Raw genomic sequence first — 19,301 nt, forward strand, 5'->3', positions numbered from 1 at the left:
GAAAAAAAGTCATAATTAATCCAAACTAACTAAACTAACTAAATCAACACATGTATAAACCTGTCACAGAATCCTCCATTTGAGGAACCTGGTGACCCTGAGAAGGTCTGTGAACATCTTCACTATGTTCACTTTCTTCTTAAACCTGTGGTTGGAGTCAGAACAACTTACTGTCTTTTCACAATGGTCAGAAAGACAATGCCTTTACCTACCTTGAAAAGTCTTAAAATGTTAGCAACCATGATGGACACGGAGCTCGCTGCAGCACCTATGACACCAGAAATCTTGTCAGGCTTGGTGAAAATGGGTGGATCTCCATTAGCACACTTCACGTCGGAAGCGTCCTTCTCTATCAATGCCTGCACGAACGTTAATGACTGCTCCAAAGCATAGGTGTCCCTGGAGCATGTGTCAAGGATCCGGACACCCAGAGTGATATTGGAGAGGAGATCAGGGTCCTTATTAATCTGGTCGATTGCATAAAGCATGGCCTCCAGTCTGTGGATCCCCTTTTCCTTCTTCAGCTCCCCACAAGGTACCCCTCTCTCTCCCTTTGCATGGACAGGGAAGAGACCCCCCAAAATGATGTCCCCATCCACTCGTATTGAATGGGCATACTCCTGGCTGTGAGTTCTTTGCATCATTGTGAGGATCCAGTAGAACTTGGCGGTCAGGAGGAAGAAACAAGGGCAAGAGGCTGATCGCTTTCCCTCGCATACCATTTTCTCCACAGGTGGTGTTGCAACCCAAGACCCAGAGTTTATTCTTGCCACAGAAGAAGGGGGACCACCAGAGGCTGCACCTTCTGGAGGCTACCATCAGGGCCCATGGGGGAAAAGGCTCTGTGGGTTTCAGGAAGTTTTCTTGATTTGAATGTCACAGTGAATTTCCATCAGACCCCTAAGGTTCCATTTTATTTCCATATAAAGTCAACTTGCCTGGAATGGTGCAAAAATTAGAATAACAGCTGAGGTTCTGAAGGTGGGATGAGGTCAACAATTCACGTCCTTGAAGTCAGCCCTGTAGCAGAATTATTCCTGGGGGGGGGGGGGGGGGGGGGGGGAGGGGAAAGAGAGGGGGGGGGGGGGGGGGCAGGGGAAGGGAAAAAAATGGTTCAGTTCAACGGGTCTACATTTTTCATATTTTTAAGCCCTGTTTATACCAACCTCTTTTTTTGTTTGTTTGTTCATTTCCCCTATTCAGTAAGAAACTAATTTTTTTTGTCCCCCTATGATTCTGAACACCTGGCTGCACTGCATCTAAACAGAGAGATTGATGACACTTTGGGAGCAAGAGAAACAGAAAAGTATCAGAAACTAGGTTGATTCTCCCAAGCCACAAAGTATTTTTATTTACCATTTTATTTCAGTAAATCCAATTTCCATGCAGGTAAAAATCCTGTGATTTATGGCATTATTTCTTTTCAAATCTGTTTTTACTTTTGATGGCTGTCTGAATTTAGCATTTAAACGTTGTCCACAAAATCATAATGAAAGTTTATTTTCTGTGATGTATTCAACAAGCCAGTCATCTGTTAATGACATTTTTGGTGCCTCAGATTTCCCAGTGGGGAAAAGTGATTACTCAATCACGAAAGAAAGAGAGAAAGAGAGAGAGAAAGGGAGGAAGGAAGGAAGGAAGGAAGGAAGGAAGGAAGGAAGGAAGGAAGGAAGGAAGAAAGAAAGAAAGAAAGAAAGAAAGAAAGAAAGAAAGAAAGAAAGAAAGAAAGAAAGAAAGAAAGAAAGAAAGAAAGAGGAGAGGAGAGAAAGAGAGAAAAGAAGGGAGGGAAGGAGGAAGGAAGGAAGGAAAGAAGGATGGAAGGAAGGAAGTCAATCCAAGGACCCCAAGTGTATACGTTTTATAGCTTGTGAAAAGATTTAACATAAAATGTCAGCTATTTTATAAAAATTATCTTATTATTCTCTGATAACAAAACAAAGACTTGAAAATGAGACACATGAGGAGGGTTATGTGTGACGATACTCCTATGAATTTGTTGGGGTGGAAGCAATGGGTATTCTCACAGTGCTGAAAGTAAACATTCTTTGATCCTAGAATCACGAGGAGCAAATCAGAGCTGGAGATCAATTGAAGAGCTTCTTAATTTTGTCTGACTCAGGGGGGAAACCAGTTATTTCATCAAGGCTAGAAATAACCTAAAATGAAAACGTCTAACTAGCAAATCTGGAGAAAAAGTTTAGGACCTTCAATCTCAAAGAATTTCATGAGGTTCTTTCAAAGGACTTTTGAGGAGGCTTAACTGAAAGCAAGAACTGGTTTAACATAAGACAATCTGATATTTGAGACGCACTTATAATTAAGCGAATAAACAGCACCAACTTGTTTTGGCAGGATGGTTCATCTAAGGCTTGTTTCTAACCTATTTTTATATATGGGTTTGAAACCTGAAATTTGGACAATTCTCCTCTAACCTAGCCAACGAACATCTGGTTGTAGTTTCCATTCACTTGTTTAATTTCCAGTTCATAAAATTTTCATTCCATCCTCCCTGTCCCGAAGGAAAGGATACTGCCTCCCTAGAGGATAACTGAACATATGTCCAAAAGCCTTCAGAGAAAGTTGTACTTTTTTCACTTTCAGATTAGAAAAGGGGGCTGGCTCATCATAGCTCACTGCCCTGGATTTCTGAGCATACACCTGGCGCATACTCAGAAATACAGCCAATGGCCCACTCTGCTGAGATGGTTCTATTCTGCCCATGACAAGCATTCCCTGCCTCCTGCCACAGGCTAAGCCCTAGATTCCCTCCATTCTGCCCCCAAATATTTAGTCCTTTTCTGATTTTTCTCACCACTTGACTGACATTCCCTCATGTTCAATTCTCCTAGCAGCTGCTTCTCCCTCAGAAAATCTGTGAGTTGACAATAGCCTGACCCCAGGCATTCCACAAAAGGAAACACTCAGAAAGTCAACTTGACTTTCCGGCTAAAACCATTTAAGTGATGGACCATAAATTATATCAACCACCCATTAAGAGATGTACGATTATGTTTTAGAGTTTCACAAGGAAGACCAGTTAGAAGACAGTAAAACCTCATTAACTCTGACCACTAATTCAGAGCTTGAGACCAAGTCCACACGGCTAGGCTGACCCTCAGCATATCCTTTCTGACAGAGTGCAGAATAAATGGATATGTGAAGGAAAAATGTTTAACGGGAAAGAGAAGGGGAAGGACACCTGTTGTTCTCCAAAGACCAGCCTTTCTTCGTTACACCAAGCCACTCCTAAGTACTTAAAAGAATAAATGGTTTTTAATTATACAAACATAAAAACAGTCCATCTGTTAATTACAAATCATCCTTCCCTGCTCATGTGGTATTAACCTAGTTCCACTCACTGTACAGTCCTGGAATTAATAAAATTGAGTTTCTTATAAAAGTATTTGTGCTTGTATGGGGCGCCTGGGTGGCTCAGTCGTTAAGCGTCTGCCTTCGGCTCAGGTCATGATCCGAGGGTCCTGGGATCAAGCCCCGCATCGGGCTCCCTGCTTGGCCAGGAGCCTGATTCTCCCTCTCCCACTCCCCCTGCTTGTGTTCCCTTTCTAGCTGTCTCTCTCTCTCTGTGTGTCAAATAAATAAAATAAAATCTTTTAAAAAAAAGTATTTGTGTTTGTAATAATTTTTTAGTTTATTTAGCATCTCATAGGTCCTTTTAGCGCTTTAAGGAAAGGTTGGGGATGAGCAGCAGTGAGGCAAGAATTCGTTTTATTTAGTGGATGAAGGCACTTAAATGGAAAATGAGAGAGGTTCCATTTTGGTTATTATTGATTAGACAGCTCACTTGAATTTTTGCTCAAGTTTCCTCCCCTGCAACATAGAATTAATGGTACACAACCTCTCAAAAGCTTGGTTTTCTTGTTTGTAAAGGGATGACGGAACCAGGAGCCTGCCATGAAGCACACGGCACAGCACGGTTCAGGGTACATGCTCAGTAAACAGGAGCAGTCAGTGCTAATCCAGGCTGTAACTCATTTCACACTAAGGCAGAGCAACTTTTTCTATATTTGCCCAATTGGTGAGGTTTTTACTGAATTTTGTCACTTTAAAATTAAAATCAGGGGACGGCTTGGTGACTCAGTCAGTTAAGTCTGCCTTCAGCTCAGGTCATGATCCTGGGGTCCTGGGATCAAGTCCCACACGGGGCTCCTTGCTCAGCGGGAAGCCTGCTTCTCCCTCTGCCTGCCCCTCCCCCTCGCTCACACTCTCTCTCTCTCTCTGACAAATAAGTAAATAAAACCTTTTTTAGGGGCGCCTGGGTGGCTCAGTCGTTAAGCGTCTGCCTTTGGCTCAGGTCATGATTCCAGGGTCCTGGGATCGAGCCCCGCATCGGGCTCCCTGCTCTGCGGGAAGCCTGCTTCTCCCTCTCCCACTCCCCCTGCTTGTGTTCCCCTCTCTCGCTGTGTCTCTCTCTGTCAAATAAATAAAATCTTAAAAAAAAAAAAAAAACCTTTTTTAAAAATTAAATTAAAATCAGAACTACTTATAAAATACTGAAACATTGCAGTTATTTCAAAATCTGATATGACATCATAAAAGTCAGACTCTCAACAACTGAAAGGTTTAGTTTCCCTTTTAAATTTTAAGGACAAATAAATTTCAAAGTTTGTGGAAAACCGTATAAATTCAGTTTCATTGTGTAATCTTACATTGCCTAATCTTACTCTTATGCAATTCTTGTAAGCTTTAATCTAAACTCATCCTACTTGGAGTCAATGAGTTTTAAAGAAATAATGACCTTTTCATACGACAGAACTAAATAGCTCTCCTTCGTGTTCTGTGCTTGGCTTAGAATAAAACAGTTTTTCTCTCAAATGGACCTTTCTCTGGGAATGGGTACAAACCTCGCCTGTGCTGATGGACTTCTTCAAGGAGGTGTGAGGTCTGCAATCCTGAAATCAGCCTCAGAGGGGAGCAGATGCCTCACACTATTTCTGAGTCCACAACAAGGGCTTTACAACCTGTGAGGAGGCTTAACCGTTAACCCTCAAAGCCCTTCAGGTTCACTCCCTCCTGGCCCATTTTAGGTACAAGGAACATCCTACATCATTAGCACTTCACCAAAAGTCCCTGCTGGTCCGGGGTGGGTGGGGAGGAGGCCTCCGGCTGGAACTTGAGTTTGGGGCCTCCTAAGAGTGCTCTGTTTCCTAAAAGGCCAGCAGTAAGGACAGCTCCTCAAGGGCCAGGGCCCAGAATTCTGCTTCTCTTTATTTTCTACATACCTTCTCTAAACCAAAGACCCAAGTATGTAACAGAGTAGCACATGAATTTTCACACACCCATCACTAGCTCTTACAGAAATAAGAAAAGAAGGCCCAGAAAGATTGAGTATGGCTCAAAGCCCTGAACTAGCAAATGGCACCAAAGTCAAAATCCTCAGGCCCCCAAGATGGGTCCTGTCCTTCAGAAAGTCCTGTGCTGCAGACACTGGCTGACACATGAGTATGAAAGCCCTTCCCCTTGACTGAAATCTTTCAGAAATGTGTAGGTCTTCAACAGTTAGCTCTTTTTTTTTTTTTTTAAGATTTTATTTATTTATTTGACAAAGAGAGAGATAGCGAGAGCAGGAACACAAGCAGGGGGAATGGGAGAGGGAGAAGGAAGCATGGTTCTTGCAGAGCAGGGAGCCCGATGCGGGGCTCGATCCCAGGATTCTTGGATCATGACCTGAGCCCAAGGCAGACGCTTAACGACTGAGCCACCCAGGCGCCCAACAGTTAGCTCTTTAAGAAAAATAATGGACCAATTAGGAGGAGACAATCTGGGAGCATTTCTAGGGCAGGGTAATTTCCAAATCCCTTAAAGGGTTGAGGATATCAAATACAGTTTGTCCAAACCCCTGCTTCAAACCAGGTTTCCTGGCCAGAACAAACCCACCATCCCACAGAGGGCCCTTCAGGTCTGTTAGCAGGTCTTCCTCCAGCACTTGCAAGTGCTTTTAAGACATGATATGGTAAAATCCTCACTGAGGAATATCATTAGCCAAGAATTGTGGGGTTTTTTTCCCTCATAAAAAGACCAAACAGCATCCCTAGGCTGGATTTCATTCAGCAGTTTAACAAAAAGGTTAAGCTGAATATTGTCATCAACTCAAAACTGCAAATATAGCAGTTTCACCTGAAACTGCCCACACTTGCAGCTCTTTTTGGTTGTTTTGGAAAATGCATCACATTTGTCTACAGTCTCCTATGCTACAACATATGTGCATGGCCCTGGAATCTTGGGCGGGGGGTGTCCCAGAGTGAGGATGGGTTCCAGACAGAGAGCTCCCCTGGCAACGGAGGCCTGGAATGGGATCTTTGTTTGACGGTCACTGGCTGGCGACATAGAACATGTCACTTCACCTCTGTGTGCTTCCATTTCCTCATCTGTGAAATGAGTGAGATGGACCATATGATCTCTAAGGTATCTTCCAGCTTCCCGTTCTGAGATTCTATTATTTAATAATAAGGGAATGAGATTATGCTCAAACACCAGAGCAAGGCTTTGCCAGCTGAACAAAATAACTGATTTTGTTTGCAAGCTGAGTGACTTTTTCCCATCAGTGAGAGAGGGTTGTGAAAGCTCTTCTGTACAAACAAGCCCCATATTAAGAAAATCTGATACATGGGGCGCCTGGGTGGCTCAGTTGGTTGAGCGACTGCCTTCGGCTCGGGTCATGATCCTGGAGTCCGGGGATCGAGTCCCGGGATCGAGTCCCGCATCGGGCTCCCTGCTCGGCGGGGAGTCTGCTTCTCCCTCTGACCCTCCTCCCTCTCATGCTCTCTGTCTCTCATTCTCTCTCTCTCAAATAAATAAATAAAAAATCTTAAAAAAAAAAAGAAAAAAAAAGAAAATCTGATACATGAGAAGCTCAACTTACTAAACAGATAAATTAGATGGTGATTGTTTGCATTACAAAAGAATTCACCACAGGTTTCCTTTAAATAGCTAAATCCCCCATGCATTTAAAATGCAATCTGATTTGGAATTCAATTTGTGCAGTTCTTTTTCCAATAACATAGCTATTGCATAAAAAGACCACGGTTAAAGTAATGAGAAGCCACTTTTATAGTATGTATCATACAAGAAGAGGGAAAGAGAGTGAAACCAACATTTGCTGAATGCCCACAGCACACCTGGAGCCTCACACGTGATCTCATCTCCTTCACAAAACACACCTGTAAGATTGGTATCACGGCCCCCATTTGGGAGATGAGGAACCTAAAAACAAAGATGATATGAATGTGTCCAACATCTTGGGCCAGAATTCAAATGCAGGACTACTGCTATGTTCTTTCCCTCACTCCATGCCCCTTAAATTCAGGAGACCACAACAGATAATGTGCACATGAGTGTTGTATCCTGGGGTTCAAGAAGTCCCTGATTCTAATCTCACTCCCCCCAGTACTTGCCATATGGCATTGGGCAAGTCACTTCACCTGGGACTAGTTCCTTTGTTTCTAAACTGAGGAATGATTTCTGGTCACCTCCCAAGACTGTGAAGTCAAATGATACAATACTGTAGGTAAAAGTACTCTATAACCTGCCAAGTGCTTAAGAATGTACAGGGATACTCTTAGTTTAACAACCAGTCCTGGAACTCAAATATTTTACTAGTGTTTTGTGCTTAGAAGACCTTAAAAAAACATTTTGCCATCATACTCAGAGCCAGCCAGACCCTAACAAGTCACATGTCTAAGGAATCGAAGGAGACTGAAGGAAAACTGGAAAGAAGGACCCCAGAGGAAGTCAATGCAAGTGCAGCATCTGACCTGGAGAATGAAGGTCATGGACACTTGGAGCATCCAAAGAGCTATTCTGAAGGAAGTGGTGATAAGATATTCTTCTGCAGTAAAAAGAGGACAATAGGAAACCTTCCTCAGCTGTATACAAGATATAATGCAAAGCTTCTACCACAAAGGGTCATTACCACTGGAAAAGTTAGCCAACAAACAGCTGGTAGATTTCTATCTTTAGACATAATCTTGCCTGGAAAAGTATAAAATTGGCAACACACATGCTCAATAATCTCCACATACTCTTCTAGGGCTCTCCTATATCTTCCCACTTGTGCTCACCTGCTCCTTCCTCCCCCAGACCTGTATCTCTTCCCTCCCTCAGTGCTGATGTGTCCTACAAGTCACACTCTTTAAGACCTGGTTCTCCCATTACCTTGGCACTCCCCAGGGACTGAGGTAATTCATTAACAGGTATCAAAACCTAAAGATGCATTGGTGTCATCCCCCAACTGGAACATCTGCATTTATAAGACAATTTCCAAGAGATCCATAATTTCTTTACCAAAGAAATGTATCTAATAGTGGTTTAGACTAGTAATGTAACAGGTCAAAGCCAGGAGTTATCATGAATCAGTAGCCTCTCAGCAGTGTCCCTCAAATCATTCCAACAGCAATGCCTACCACTCAGAAGGCAGGTCCTGGGATAAGAATACATCATGCTCAAGGTCCTTAGTCAGTGAGTTCATCACAACTTGTCAAAGCACCAAGTAGAAATGAAAATCAAAGAAAACATCTCTCTGAGCCAAGAAAGGAATGAGGGAGGGAGGGGGGAGGGAAAGAGGAAGGAAGGAAGGAAGGAAGGAAGGAAGGAAGGAAGGAAGGAAGGAAGGAAGGAAAAGAGAGAGGGAGGAAGAAAGGGAGGGAAGGAGGGAGGGAGTAAGGGATGAAAGGAAAGGAAAAGGGAATAAAATCTAAATTCCTAGGGTACAGAAAACCCATTCTTGATAGAAACAATATGACTCAGCTGACTGTTCACATCCTCTCCTGGAACAACATGGAATGACCGTCCCTCCTGACAAAACTACATGTGTGAGTCCCGTGATGTCCAATCAGATTCTACCAAGAAAACAGCAATAGTTTCCTGAACCTTTGAAAGCCAGCCTACTCTACAGGCATGGAGATGTGGCTGGGTCTTTGCTATGGATCCAGTTAAAAGATAAATCCATGCAGCATCTTCCTTTTAAGACACTGAAACAGAACTCCAGTCCCCTGACTAAAGGCAAGGTCCTCTTTGTGTTGGACATTCTAACTACAAGAGGAAGACAGTAGGAAAAAAACTTGGAAGGAAAAACATCACTGATACCATGAGCGAGCTCATGTATGCAGTGCACTGTGCCTCATGCCTGAAGACAATGGAACATTCTTACACAAAGATTGGCACACAGTGTTGCCAACGTGAATGTCAGCCTGTTGTTTGCTGCATAAATACCAATTAAACCAGCCCCTTAGCAGCTCTAACCTGCTCAGCTAAGTATGAAAAGAGCATTCTCTCTCCAGGATGCTAACTTTCTGTCACACTTACAGAAGCTCAACTCTTCCTTTTATCTATTCCTTTTGTATTTAGATGTTTTTAGAACTATTCAAGTAGTCATAATTTGCAAAGAGAGCATGGTAGGGCAGAACTAGCCAGCACAAACCAAATAGAACAAATAGAGCCTAAATAACGGTACAGAGCTGTGTTCTCAGCATCTTTTTCTTTATTCTGGGTAAATCCTCTCCACGAGAGCCTCTCCTGAGCTATTGCTCCCCATATCCCTGATTTAAAAGCAAGAATGCTGTCTTTATCTCAGGTATGATGCAACCCGTAGTTGACTCCGAAATAAGAAAATTGCATTTAAGATCCTTACTTCATTTTCCCTGATGGATAAGGCTTTTCTCTTCAAAATTATCAGACCATATATTTTCAAGAACTGGGCAATGAATTTCACACAGCTGATTCTGTCTTCTACAGATTTTTCAAGGGGGAAAGGAGGAAGGCTTAGCTTGGAACTTCCAAGCTAAGATTTTTCAAGACATTATCCACAACCAAGTGACCAAGGTAAACTAAAGTGGTTTCTGTAGCCATTTGCAATTATTGACAAACAATTTCATGACGGAAAATGGAAATTACAGTCAAGTGCAATAAGCTGTTTATCCAAGATCTACCTGCTGGTGGCTCTTTTCCCTTTTTATTTTTTCTTTCAAGCAAAATACAAGCTATTATCAGAATGCATTTCTACTCTTTATATTTCTTGCCAATATCTCCACCACCAGCCTTGTTTTCCCGTTCTGTCAGTTGGCAGGATTTGTACTCAATCGCGATAGTAGCCGAGATGGTAGCGTATTCCTGGGTGTTCGAGAGACTCCGATGCCGTCAGGTCTGTAGGAACCCTCAAATGGCAAATAGGGCATTCCCTTCCCCAGCAGGACTAGCTTCGGGGACTGTGGGGCTTGGGTGACTGCAGCTGGCGGGTGGGTCTATTTTTACCCCTACCATCCTGGGAGCACAGACACTCTGACCCCAGGCCCTGCAATTTGGGCCACGAGGGAAACAATTCTTCGGGGAAGCGTGGGGATGCCGTCTTGCACAGTTGGGCGACTTGCACACCCCTCTGCATTTTATTTGCACCAAGGGAGCGTGTCAGACAGACGGGTTTTTTGTTGCTTTGGGTTTTGTTTTTGGTTGATTCGGTTATATTTTCACCAACTGTATGAACCTCAAGGATCTCCGAGCTGCTTGGCAGAGCAGATGGTCTCGCTATCCGCGTGGCTCAGAGGGTTCTCTACCTCTGTCTCTATCTCTACCTCTATCTCAGCCCGGCAGCCACTCACCCCGCCCCCGCTCCCGCTCCCCTCTTTCCTGCTGCATCTTCCTTTTTCTTCTCAGTTCCTTCGGTTGTTGAACCCGGGCTCCGGGTAGAACCCAGGGCCTTAGAAGTACCTGGTTTCTCTCGCCTTTCCCGCGCCGCTGGGGTATTCCAGTGCCGCCCCAGTTACCCCGCACGCCCGGGGATCCAGCCTCCGAGCGCTGCCGGACCGGGAGCGCCTCCGCCCCGGCCCCACCTGGCTGCCCCGAGCGCTCACGCCCGCGCCGGTCCGCCCGAAACTGGGGCCACTCTGACCGCAGGTGCTTCGAAGGAGGAGCTGTCGGGCGCATCTGCCTTTGCTCTTTAAACTCAAAATCCCTGAGACCATTTCTCCTCTCCCCCACCCCCAACAGGACAGGGAACTCCAGTGTTTTCCCAAAAGCCACAAGGGGAGGGGGGGGTGCGGAAATCCCAAACTCGCCGGGCTAAGTCGGAGAATACCAAACTCAAAGCAGAGGTGCAGGGATGGAGGGGTTCTCGAGAACCCCCAAATCACCAGGCTTCTCCCGCGACTCCCGTCTTCCCTAGATCCTGGTTAGACATTCATCCAGCCCCGCTCTCAAGAAGGCAGGGGTTACCCCAACTCATCCCGGAAGCCTCTAACTTCGGAAATCCCTCCCGTTAGATTTGCAGACCGGAGGTACCTCGTCATCTCGGCGGGGCAAGTCCGGATTCCGCCAGGGCAGGTCCAGGATGTCACCCAGGGCAGGCAATCCAAGGAAGAGCGCTTTAAAATCCTGCCGCCACACGCCCCATCAGAGCACCCTAGGCGCTCCTGCCCCCTTCCCGTCACCCTTCAGTCTCTCGCCGACTAAACTTTTGGGGGATCACATCTCCAAGCCTTGGGAGTTCCAAGCTAAGCCTTCCTCCTTTCTGAACCTCTTCACTGGAATGTAATCATGGGAAGACAAGAGGGGTGGCTGCCTTGTCCTTTGCAACGTAAAATCAACAGACACCCAATCAAGCTCTAATGCCCGGCCAGCCCCTCGCCCCCTGGTGCCCACTCTCCCTCGCCCCCCGTTCCCGTCACCTCCGCCCGCCAGTTCTCTCCCAGACTCCGGAGTGCAAGGCCATTTACTTGTGCCCAGGAAAAACAAATCACTGAAGTGATCGGAGAAGAAACGGTGCACCTGGCTGTCCACTGAACGGTTTTAAAGAAGAAAACGGAAAGGGGAATAAAATAGGAGGAATTCTCCTTTTTCCGCAAGCACAACCTTTGGGGGGGGGGAGTTTGGGGATGGGGGCATTTTTTCCCGGTGGTTCGGCATCTTGCTCCGCTTTTCCTCTTTCTGCGGCTCGGCGCGTCTTACCCTGCTCCCCGCAGAGGGCGCGGTGAGGAAGCCCGCGGGGGGCCCGCAGCTCCATGTCAGCGGCGCCGCCGCCGCCGCGCGAGGCAAGCACCGCGGCCGCACTTGTGGCTGGTCTCTGGGCTGAGGGGGCTGAGCTGGCCCGGCAGGCGCCAAGTGTCTTCCATGTGAATAACAAATACTCCCACCGGCGGCCGCGATTGGTCTGCACCCGGCGCCTCCCGATCCTCCGCCCGCGGCCATTCACCCCGCGCGGCGCGGGGAGCCAAGGCCGGGATCGCGTCCGGGATCGCCAATCGCTTCGCGCCAACCAGTCACCTCGGGAAGCAGGAGGAGGAACCCCGAGGGGCCGGAGCCCCTGGATTTCAGTGCCACTGAGCCAGCCTGGCGCGGGCAGGGAGAGGGGCGCTCGGCCGACGGTTTCCCCTCCGCGCTACATCGCTTCAGCCCGCAGCGACGCCGGGACCAGAAATGTCAATAGTTCTGTCTAAAAAAAAAAAAAAAAAAAAAGGCCCCCCCCCCCCCCGCACCCGCCCCGCCCCCAGCAGAAAAGGGAGGACTCAAAGACTCGGGGGATGGGGAGTGGCGGGAAGGGTAGGAAGAAGTGCGGGCGGATGGGAGGAAGAATATGGCTGTGGGGCAGCTGCGCAGCCCCGACTGCCTGGCGAGCCCGGACCCGCGCGGGAAGGCGCCGCACGACGGCCACGCGGAGCCGGGAGTCAGGACCGCGAGCCTGGGGTCCTCCTTCAGGAGCACAGCTCCGAAGAGGGTCACCGTGAAGAATACATGGTCGATGGCAAGTGTCGCCACACGCTTTCTTTTCGGGGATGCTCAAAGTAAAGCCCGCCAGCCGCGCGCTTCCCCTGCGAAGTTTACCTCACGCGGCGCCGCTCTTCGGCCATCTGTCCTGCCCGCAGCTCCGGCGATTGTGTCCCCCACCCTCGCTCCCGAGGGTCTCGGGGGGCGCCTTCCACCGAGCCCCCGGAGCGCGAGCATGGACATAGGACAGTCCCGCTGCGGTCACGGGGGCCGTCGTGCTATTGAGCCCATTCTAGCAGCCGCAGATGCGGGGCGGGAAACTCCTGAGGACCCGCACCGCGCGGCTCCTCGGCTTCTGAGGGGGAACCTCGGGATCCCCTCCGCCCCCAGCCGAGGGAAACCCGCGGGCTCTACGTGCACAGTGCAGCGGCCCTCCCCCGAGTTATCGCCCCGGCGCCGCGCACGTGCCCCCGCGCGCGCGGGAGGGAGCCCGGGCCGCCCCGCGCCGGGGGAGCGGCGGCCGGCGCCGCCTTGTGTTGGTGAGAAAGTTCCATCTAGAGGCGGCCGCGCGCCACTGCAGCCCACACCCCAGGCCGCCAGGTGAGCCGGCGAGCCCGCGGGCGCCCCTCCCCGCCGCCCAAGTGGGGAACGCGGCGGCACTGGCGGACAGCCGGTGGGAGATGGGGAGGATGGAGAAGGGGAGGACGCGCCCCGTGCAAGGCAGCTCCGCCTCCCCCAGTCGGCATCTCCGCAACGAATTTCAACTTCCTAAGCGTAATGAACGTCACGGGCATCATGACAGGTATCTTGCATTACCCTGTATAGTGCTTATCCTGTTCAGGCTTCTTTAATTCTCACACCAACTCTGTGAGGTGATGAAAATAATAAATTAAGTCCACTCTACAGATGAAGGAGGGAGCCGAGGCTTAGAGACACAGCTGCAAAGTACTAGAGCCAGAAACCAGAGCTGTCTGGCTTCCAAACCCCGCACACACTTCCTCCAGGGGCTTGGTGCTTTCCGCAAAACTGGCATCAGCGTGTGAAGTTTCCACTGAAGAGACAGCTGTTTCGTAAAGACACCCTCTTTGTCCCTTAGAAGAATCAACAGGTTTCCAGCTCAGGAGACCTCTTTCCCTTTCACTCCTTTCTTTTCCCATTCTCATTCCCTTACCCTCTCCCATCTTCCCATGAGGGCTACTTGATTGTAGAATCATTTTATGATCACAACCACCGGGAGGGAAGAAGGAGGCTTTGGAGAAATAAAATAGACTGGGTCCCCTGTCCTCAGGTTCCTAGATAGGGAGCCTCAATCCACTATGAATGTATAGCACAGCCTTGAAGGGAGTGACCAGCAGGCAACACAGCCTGGAGCAGAGAAGGTGCTAGGAGAACCCCTGATGCAGAGATCAGATTAGGGGTTGGGTGGGCTCATCAGTCATGTGTCTGCATGAAGTTTGGGAGACTTTCTTACCAACTGGCAGGGCTCCCTTCTTCTCTCCCAGAAGTGTGATTTCTCACTCAGCAGCCTGATTTCTGTAGTAGATAGAGTGCCACCCCAAACTGTAGACCAGTGGTGTATGTCTTAGCAGTTATCACAGGTCACAGGGTGTCTGAGTCTCTTTCTAAACCCTTTACTATGTATGCATTAATACATTTGGAGAGTGGAGACATGAAGGAGGAAACAGGCATAGCAAGCCTGAAAATACTCTGAGCCCACAGAGCTGCTGACCACACCATGATCTCCAGGGTCTGCTAGAGGCAAGCTGTGGGCCCAGTAGGTAGATTGTTGCTCCAGGGCGAGCAGGGAGGGCAGCACGCTGGCACTCGGGCAGGCCCATTTCAGAAATGAGGACAGCATAGCTGAGTGGGGCTTTGGAGGCCTGACAAGGCTAAGTGAGCTGCTCAGGGGAGAAGTGCCTAATGAGCCTGCTTTTCTCCTTTCCATATGGATTGTCACCTGCGGAGAACTGGTGTCCTCCAGGCACATCGCTGCCTCTTTTGGTGCGGCCCTCTGAGAGATGAGCAGAACTGATCTCCCCGAGGGAAAGTTTAATTCTCATGTTTGGTTTTACATCAACTTTAATTCTTGAAACTCACAATGGGACCATCATCCCAGTCCTACATGGAATCTGGTCAATAGGGAATAGACCCATCACACATATTCTGGAGTGTTTTCAATGAGTTTATCTGGTGGCCCCAGAGCAAGTGACATAAACTCATACACGGGTTATAATCCACCCAGACGGATGGCAACATCAGGGCAGAGGAAAAGAAATCATCTTCACGAGTCATTGGTCCCTGTCAGTTACACTCACATAAAAAAGGCACTAGACTGTCCAACCCCTATTCATCAAGCTGAAACCCCACACCTCTGGCTCACCCTCTGCTGCAGCCTGTGTCAGAGGAGAGTGTCTAAAGCCCAGGCAGTCCAGACAGCAGGTAATTCCAGAGTCATCCACCTGGTCTCGGGCTATCACACTGCCATATGAAATATATCTTCAGAAGGTGTCTGACCTCATCATCCATCCCACCCCAAATATTTATGCAAACCAAATATATTTCCTGATGGTTAATCCTCCAAGATTTGCCTATAATCTGATTTTCAGTTGATTTAAAATATGAGAAACTGTCCATGTGTTAGAAAATGCAAAAAACAATGCCATATGTTTGGGGTCCATTTAACTCAAGCTGTGATATGTATTCCACACATGGAGATTTATGCCACAATTCCTGCTTTGGGGTAATCATTAAGACTCGGAACCTTTGCAGGCTACTCACCCAGGAGGAATATTGACAGCATGAAGCTCCCACATGGAGCAAAACGGACAGGGAAAAGTGGGAATGGGATTTGTTTCTTTTGGAAAATAAGACAATATTTTTCTTGCCAAACCATCTGCAAGTGGTGGTAAGTGTATCCTGTTGGTTTTGCTCAGCTTATTAAAACACTGGCTATTGGAAGCAAGATCAGACGTGTGCAACTGACTGGGCCAATGAGGTTCGTGACAGTGATGTGCCCCTCACCCTCACAGCTCACACCTGTGTGTAAGAGTCATGGGAGGGATTTTCTGAAAGGATACATATGGCACAGTGTACATGAATCCCTAACTGGCTTCATTTGGGTTCCCCCAGAAGAACAGGCTGAGACAAGGATTCAAGGGCAAGTAGTTTACTTAAGGGGTGAAGGAAGTCCCAGTAGTCAGGTGGGGAAGTGAGCCAGTAAAGGGTGCATTATCAAGCCACTTGCCACTATGGGCCCATGGAGCTTACTACCAGTGAGTAACTGGAAGCTAGGGTAGAACACACAGCAGAGTTGCCCCAACCCAGAGGCGAGGGAGCCATACACCCACTCCTATCAGGTGTTGGTAAGAACTGCTCACAGATGGTGTTAATTTCTGGCAATTTCAGCCTACTACCTGGGTGGCAGCCAGCCTCCAGAGGCCAAGTAAAGCCCTCTGGTAAAGAAATGCAGGGGCGGGGCGCCTGGGTGGCTCAGACGGTTAAGCGTCTGCCTTCGGCTCAGGTCGTGATCCCAGGGTCCTGGGATCAAGCACCACATCAGGCTCCCTGCTCAGCGGGGAGCTTGCTTCTTCCTCTCCCTGTGCCTGCTGCTTCCCATGCTTGTGCTCTCTGTCTCTGTCCAAAATAAATAATATGTTTAAAAAAAGAAAGAAAAGAAATGCAGGGGCTGGCAGTGAATAGGCAAGCAGTGTTTAATCGAGAAGGCTGAGAAAATATAGCAGGTTACAGCATCTGCAACATCTGCCATTAGGAAAACCACACAACACTTTTACAAGGATCAAGGCAATGTCTCTCCACATGTGGTCCTGGGCCACCTGCCTCAGAATCACCAGGGAGCCAGATATAAGCACAGATTCCTGGGCCCAGTCCAGAGCTGTTTGAATCAGACTCACTGAGATAAGGCCTGGGGATCTGTATGTTTTGCAAACATTCCAGGTGATTCTGATGATGTTCATTAAAATTTGAAATCCACTGCTTTCAGGAAATCATTCTCCTCACAGGCAACCAGCAGGCAGCATGTTTAAATATGTAAAAAGTTACTTACAAAGCCTAAGGAGACAAATCTTAGAAATCAGGAGCCTGAGGAGGGGAAGCCCATGCTGTCCAGATCCTGTTCTCTCTTTTACAACTTTTTTTAAACTGAGGAGGTTCCACCCAGTGTTTTCTGAGAAAGAAAAGAGGCTGAGTTTCATTCCTAACTCTGCCATTGATAAATCATATCCTCTTGCCCTTTTAACATTTCTGCACCTCAATTTTTTACCTGTATGTGGGTATGGAAAAGAGCCATCTGTTCAACTCCCCTATCAATAATGTAGAGCTGTCACTGGGAAGGGGCTAACACACACACAACGTACACACACACACTGCATCTCCCCACATCTCTTGCACTAGGTGGGGTCACATATCTAGTTGTTGTAGAATGAATGGAAGCAATGCACGCCACTTCTAGGCTGAGGAAATTGAGAAGGAGAAGCTTCCACCGACCCCACCCCCCCTTCCCCTTCTTCCAGATGGAGGCAGAGACTTTCACGGTCCTAAGACTGGCTGCTCAAGATGGAAGGGCCCTTGCCAAGATGAGGAATGCTGCCTGATGACCAGAAACATCCACACTGAATTGTTAAGTGAGTGAGAAACTTTCACTGTGTTGAATCACTGATATTTAAGGATCCGTTTGTTATAGCACTTAGTTGTTATTCTAATAAAGTGGTATTAGAGGAGGTCATGGAGAAGACCTAACTGCTGTTGACCCATGAGCTGGACCCAGGCAATCGGTGGTTCCTTACCCTTTCTCCTGTCCTTGGAATGTGCATTTTGCCTACTATTCCCATGCTAGCAGCTGTTGCAAGGATATAGCCTTGAGAGAGAGACCATCTGGACTGGATACGTGACTGAACCCCATTAGGGCCACTGTATAAACTGTTAAGATTCTGGTGGGCAGGCAGAGAGATCTCTTTGTCTTGTAGCCACCCAAGACAAGCCTCATAAGTAAGTTCCCTTGCTTGTTACGCCTGCCACCTACCAATATGGAGTGGTCTGCCTCTTCCTTAGGCCTCCTTGCCCTCTGCATTCGGAGACCGGTTTCAGATTTCACCAACATGTGGACATGGTAAAGTGTGTCCCCACTAAACCTAGGAGACACAAGAGAGAAATAGCCCTGCGTCTCTAAGAACCACTTCAGCATGGTTACGTGCCCTTCCTTAGTAACACTTGCGCACTCAGATGCATAGCGCCACGTCCGTGTCCTTCCCAAGCCCCATGCTCCCTACCTCTGGCATAACCTGGCCTGAGAGAAGGAAAAGATAGCAGCATTACAGTGTTTGCCTCCTCCCTCCCTGGGACCGGACACATCTTCAAGCCAAGGGGACTGCTACTGGTGAGAGAATTGCTTCTCACGTCCTCTTAGAGGACCTCCTTCAAGTATCAAAAAATACTCTTTTGAACTAGCTGGGGAAAGGAATCTGTATTTCCTATCACTGAAACACCCTCATTATTTCTTCTCCACCTACCCTTCTCAGACCAGCTCGGTCCTGTCTTTTCCTCAAAAACTTTCCCAGACTTCTAGAACACCCTAACATGACCTGCACAATTTAGCTGTTGGTGGTTTATATTAATGCATTTTTTTCTCTTTTTGCATCTCTATCAAGCTGGACTGTTTTCTCATATGGTGTAATAGCAACTTCATTTGAGTCCTTGCACCTATAGTAAGTAATCATGAGTTCCTGGGCTATTAACCTTGGAAAGAATCAAGAGCAATATCACCACCACTGTAGCTGCCACGACCACCAGCTACCCTCCACCGCCTCCTCCTCCATCACCACCACCTGCACCACCTCTACCTCCCAGTCCCCTACCACCACCCATCACACACCCACCTTAGTGCCCTCCAAGGCTAAAAGGTGACACTAGAGAAAGCTTAATAGAGATCATATTTTTAAATCACTTTGTAAAAATTGCTGGATATAGCTCAACCCCAAATGTGATTTTGAGTTCTTACAGTTCAGTTCTTTAGGTTTAAAAACTACCTAAACCTTACCCTAATTATTCATTAAATTTTTTTAAATTTTTTTAAAAAATTTTATTTATTTATTTGAGAGAGAGAGAATGAGAGAGAGCACATGAGAGGAGGGAGGGTCAGAGGGAGAAGCAGACTCCCCGCCAAGCAGGGAGCCCGATGTGGGACTCGATCCGGGGACTCCAGGATCATGACCTGAGCCAAAGGCAGTCACTTAACCAACTGAGCCACCCAGGCGCCCTCATTAAATTTTTAATCTGAATCTCAGAAACCTGTGTTCTTATGGGAAAAACACTTAAAACAATGTTTGGCAGATAGAAAGAACATAAATGTTAGCTACTAGTTGCTATTGTCCAAGAAACAACTTGTATTACATTTCATGTAGCTTTAAATTTATAACAAAGACTTCTTGTGATAATTTGATGTCAGAAATGAGCATTCGTTTCATGAGACTTCCAGTGACAGGATGTTTTGGCTTGCTTTGCTACTTATCATCAACTGACCAGGAAGTAATAACCAAACAAAAGTATACACATGAACATGAACTCAGTAATGAGTC

At 47.4% G+C, this 19,301-nt stretch overlaps 1 protein-coding gene across 2 annotated transcripts in view; it reads right to left on the minus strand.

The window, feature by feature from the left end:
* Nucleotides 1-780, minus strand: part of GRM8 (glutamate metabotropic receptor 8) — a 731,836-nt gene extending 731,056 nt beyond the window's left edge. For both annotated transcript variants that reach the window (XM_035021042.1, XM_035021041.1), the window contains exon 1: nucleotides 213-780. In XM_035021042.1, coding sequence (XP_034876933.1) covers nucleotides 213-722 — 510 coding nt within the window. In that variant the 5' untranslated portion in view covers nucleotides 723-780. The remainder of the gene's footprint in view (nucleotides 1-212) is intronic.
* Nucleotides 781-19,301: the final 18,521 nt, after the last annotated feature.

This window comes from Mirounga leonina, unplaced genomic scaffold (genome assembly GCF_011800145.1).
Source record: "Mirounga leonina isolate KUSES-001 unplaced genomic scaffold, KU_Mleo_1.0 Mir_174, whole genome shotgun sequence".
NCBI lineage: Eukaryota > Metazoa > Chordata > Mammalia > Carnivora > Phocidae > Mirounga > Mirounga leonina.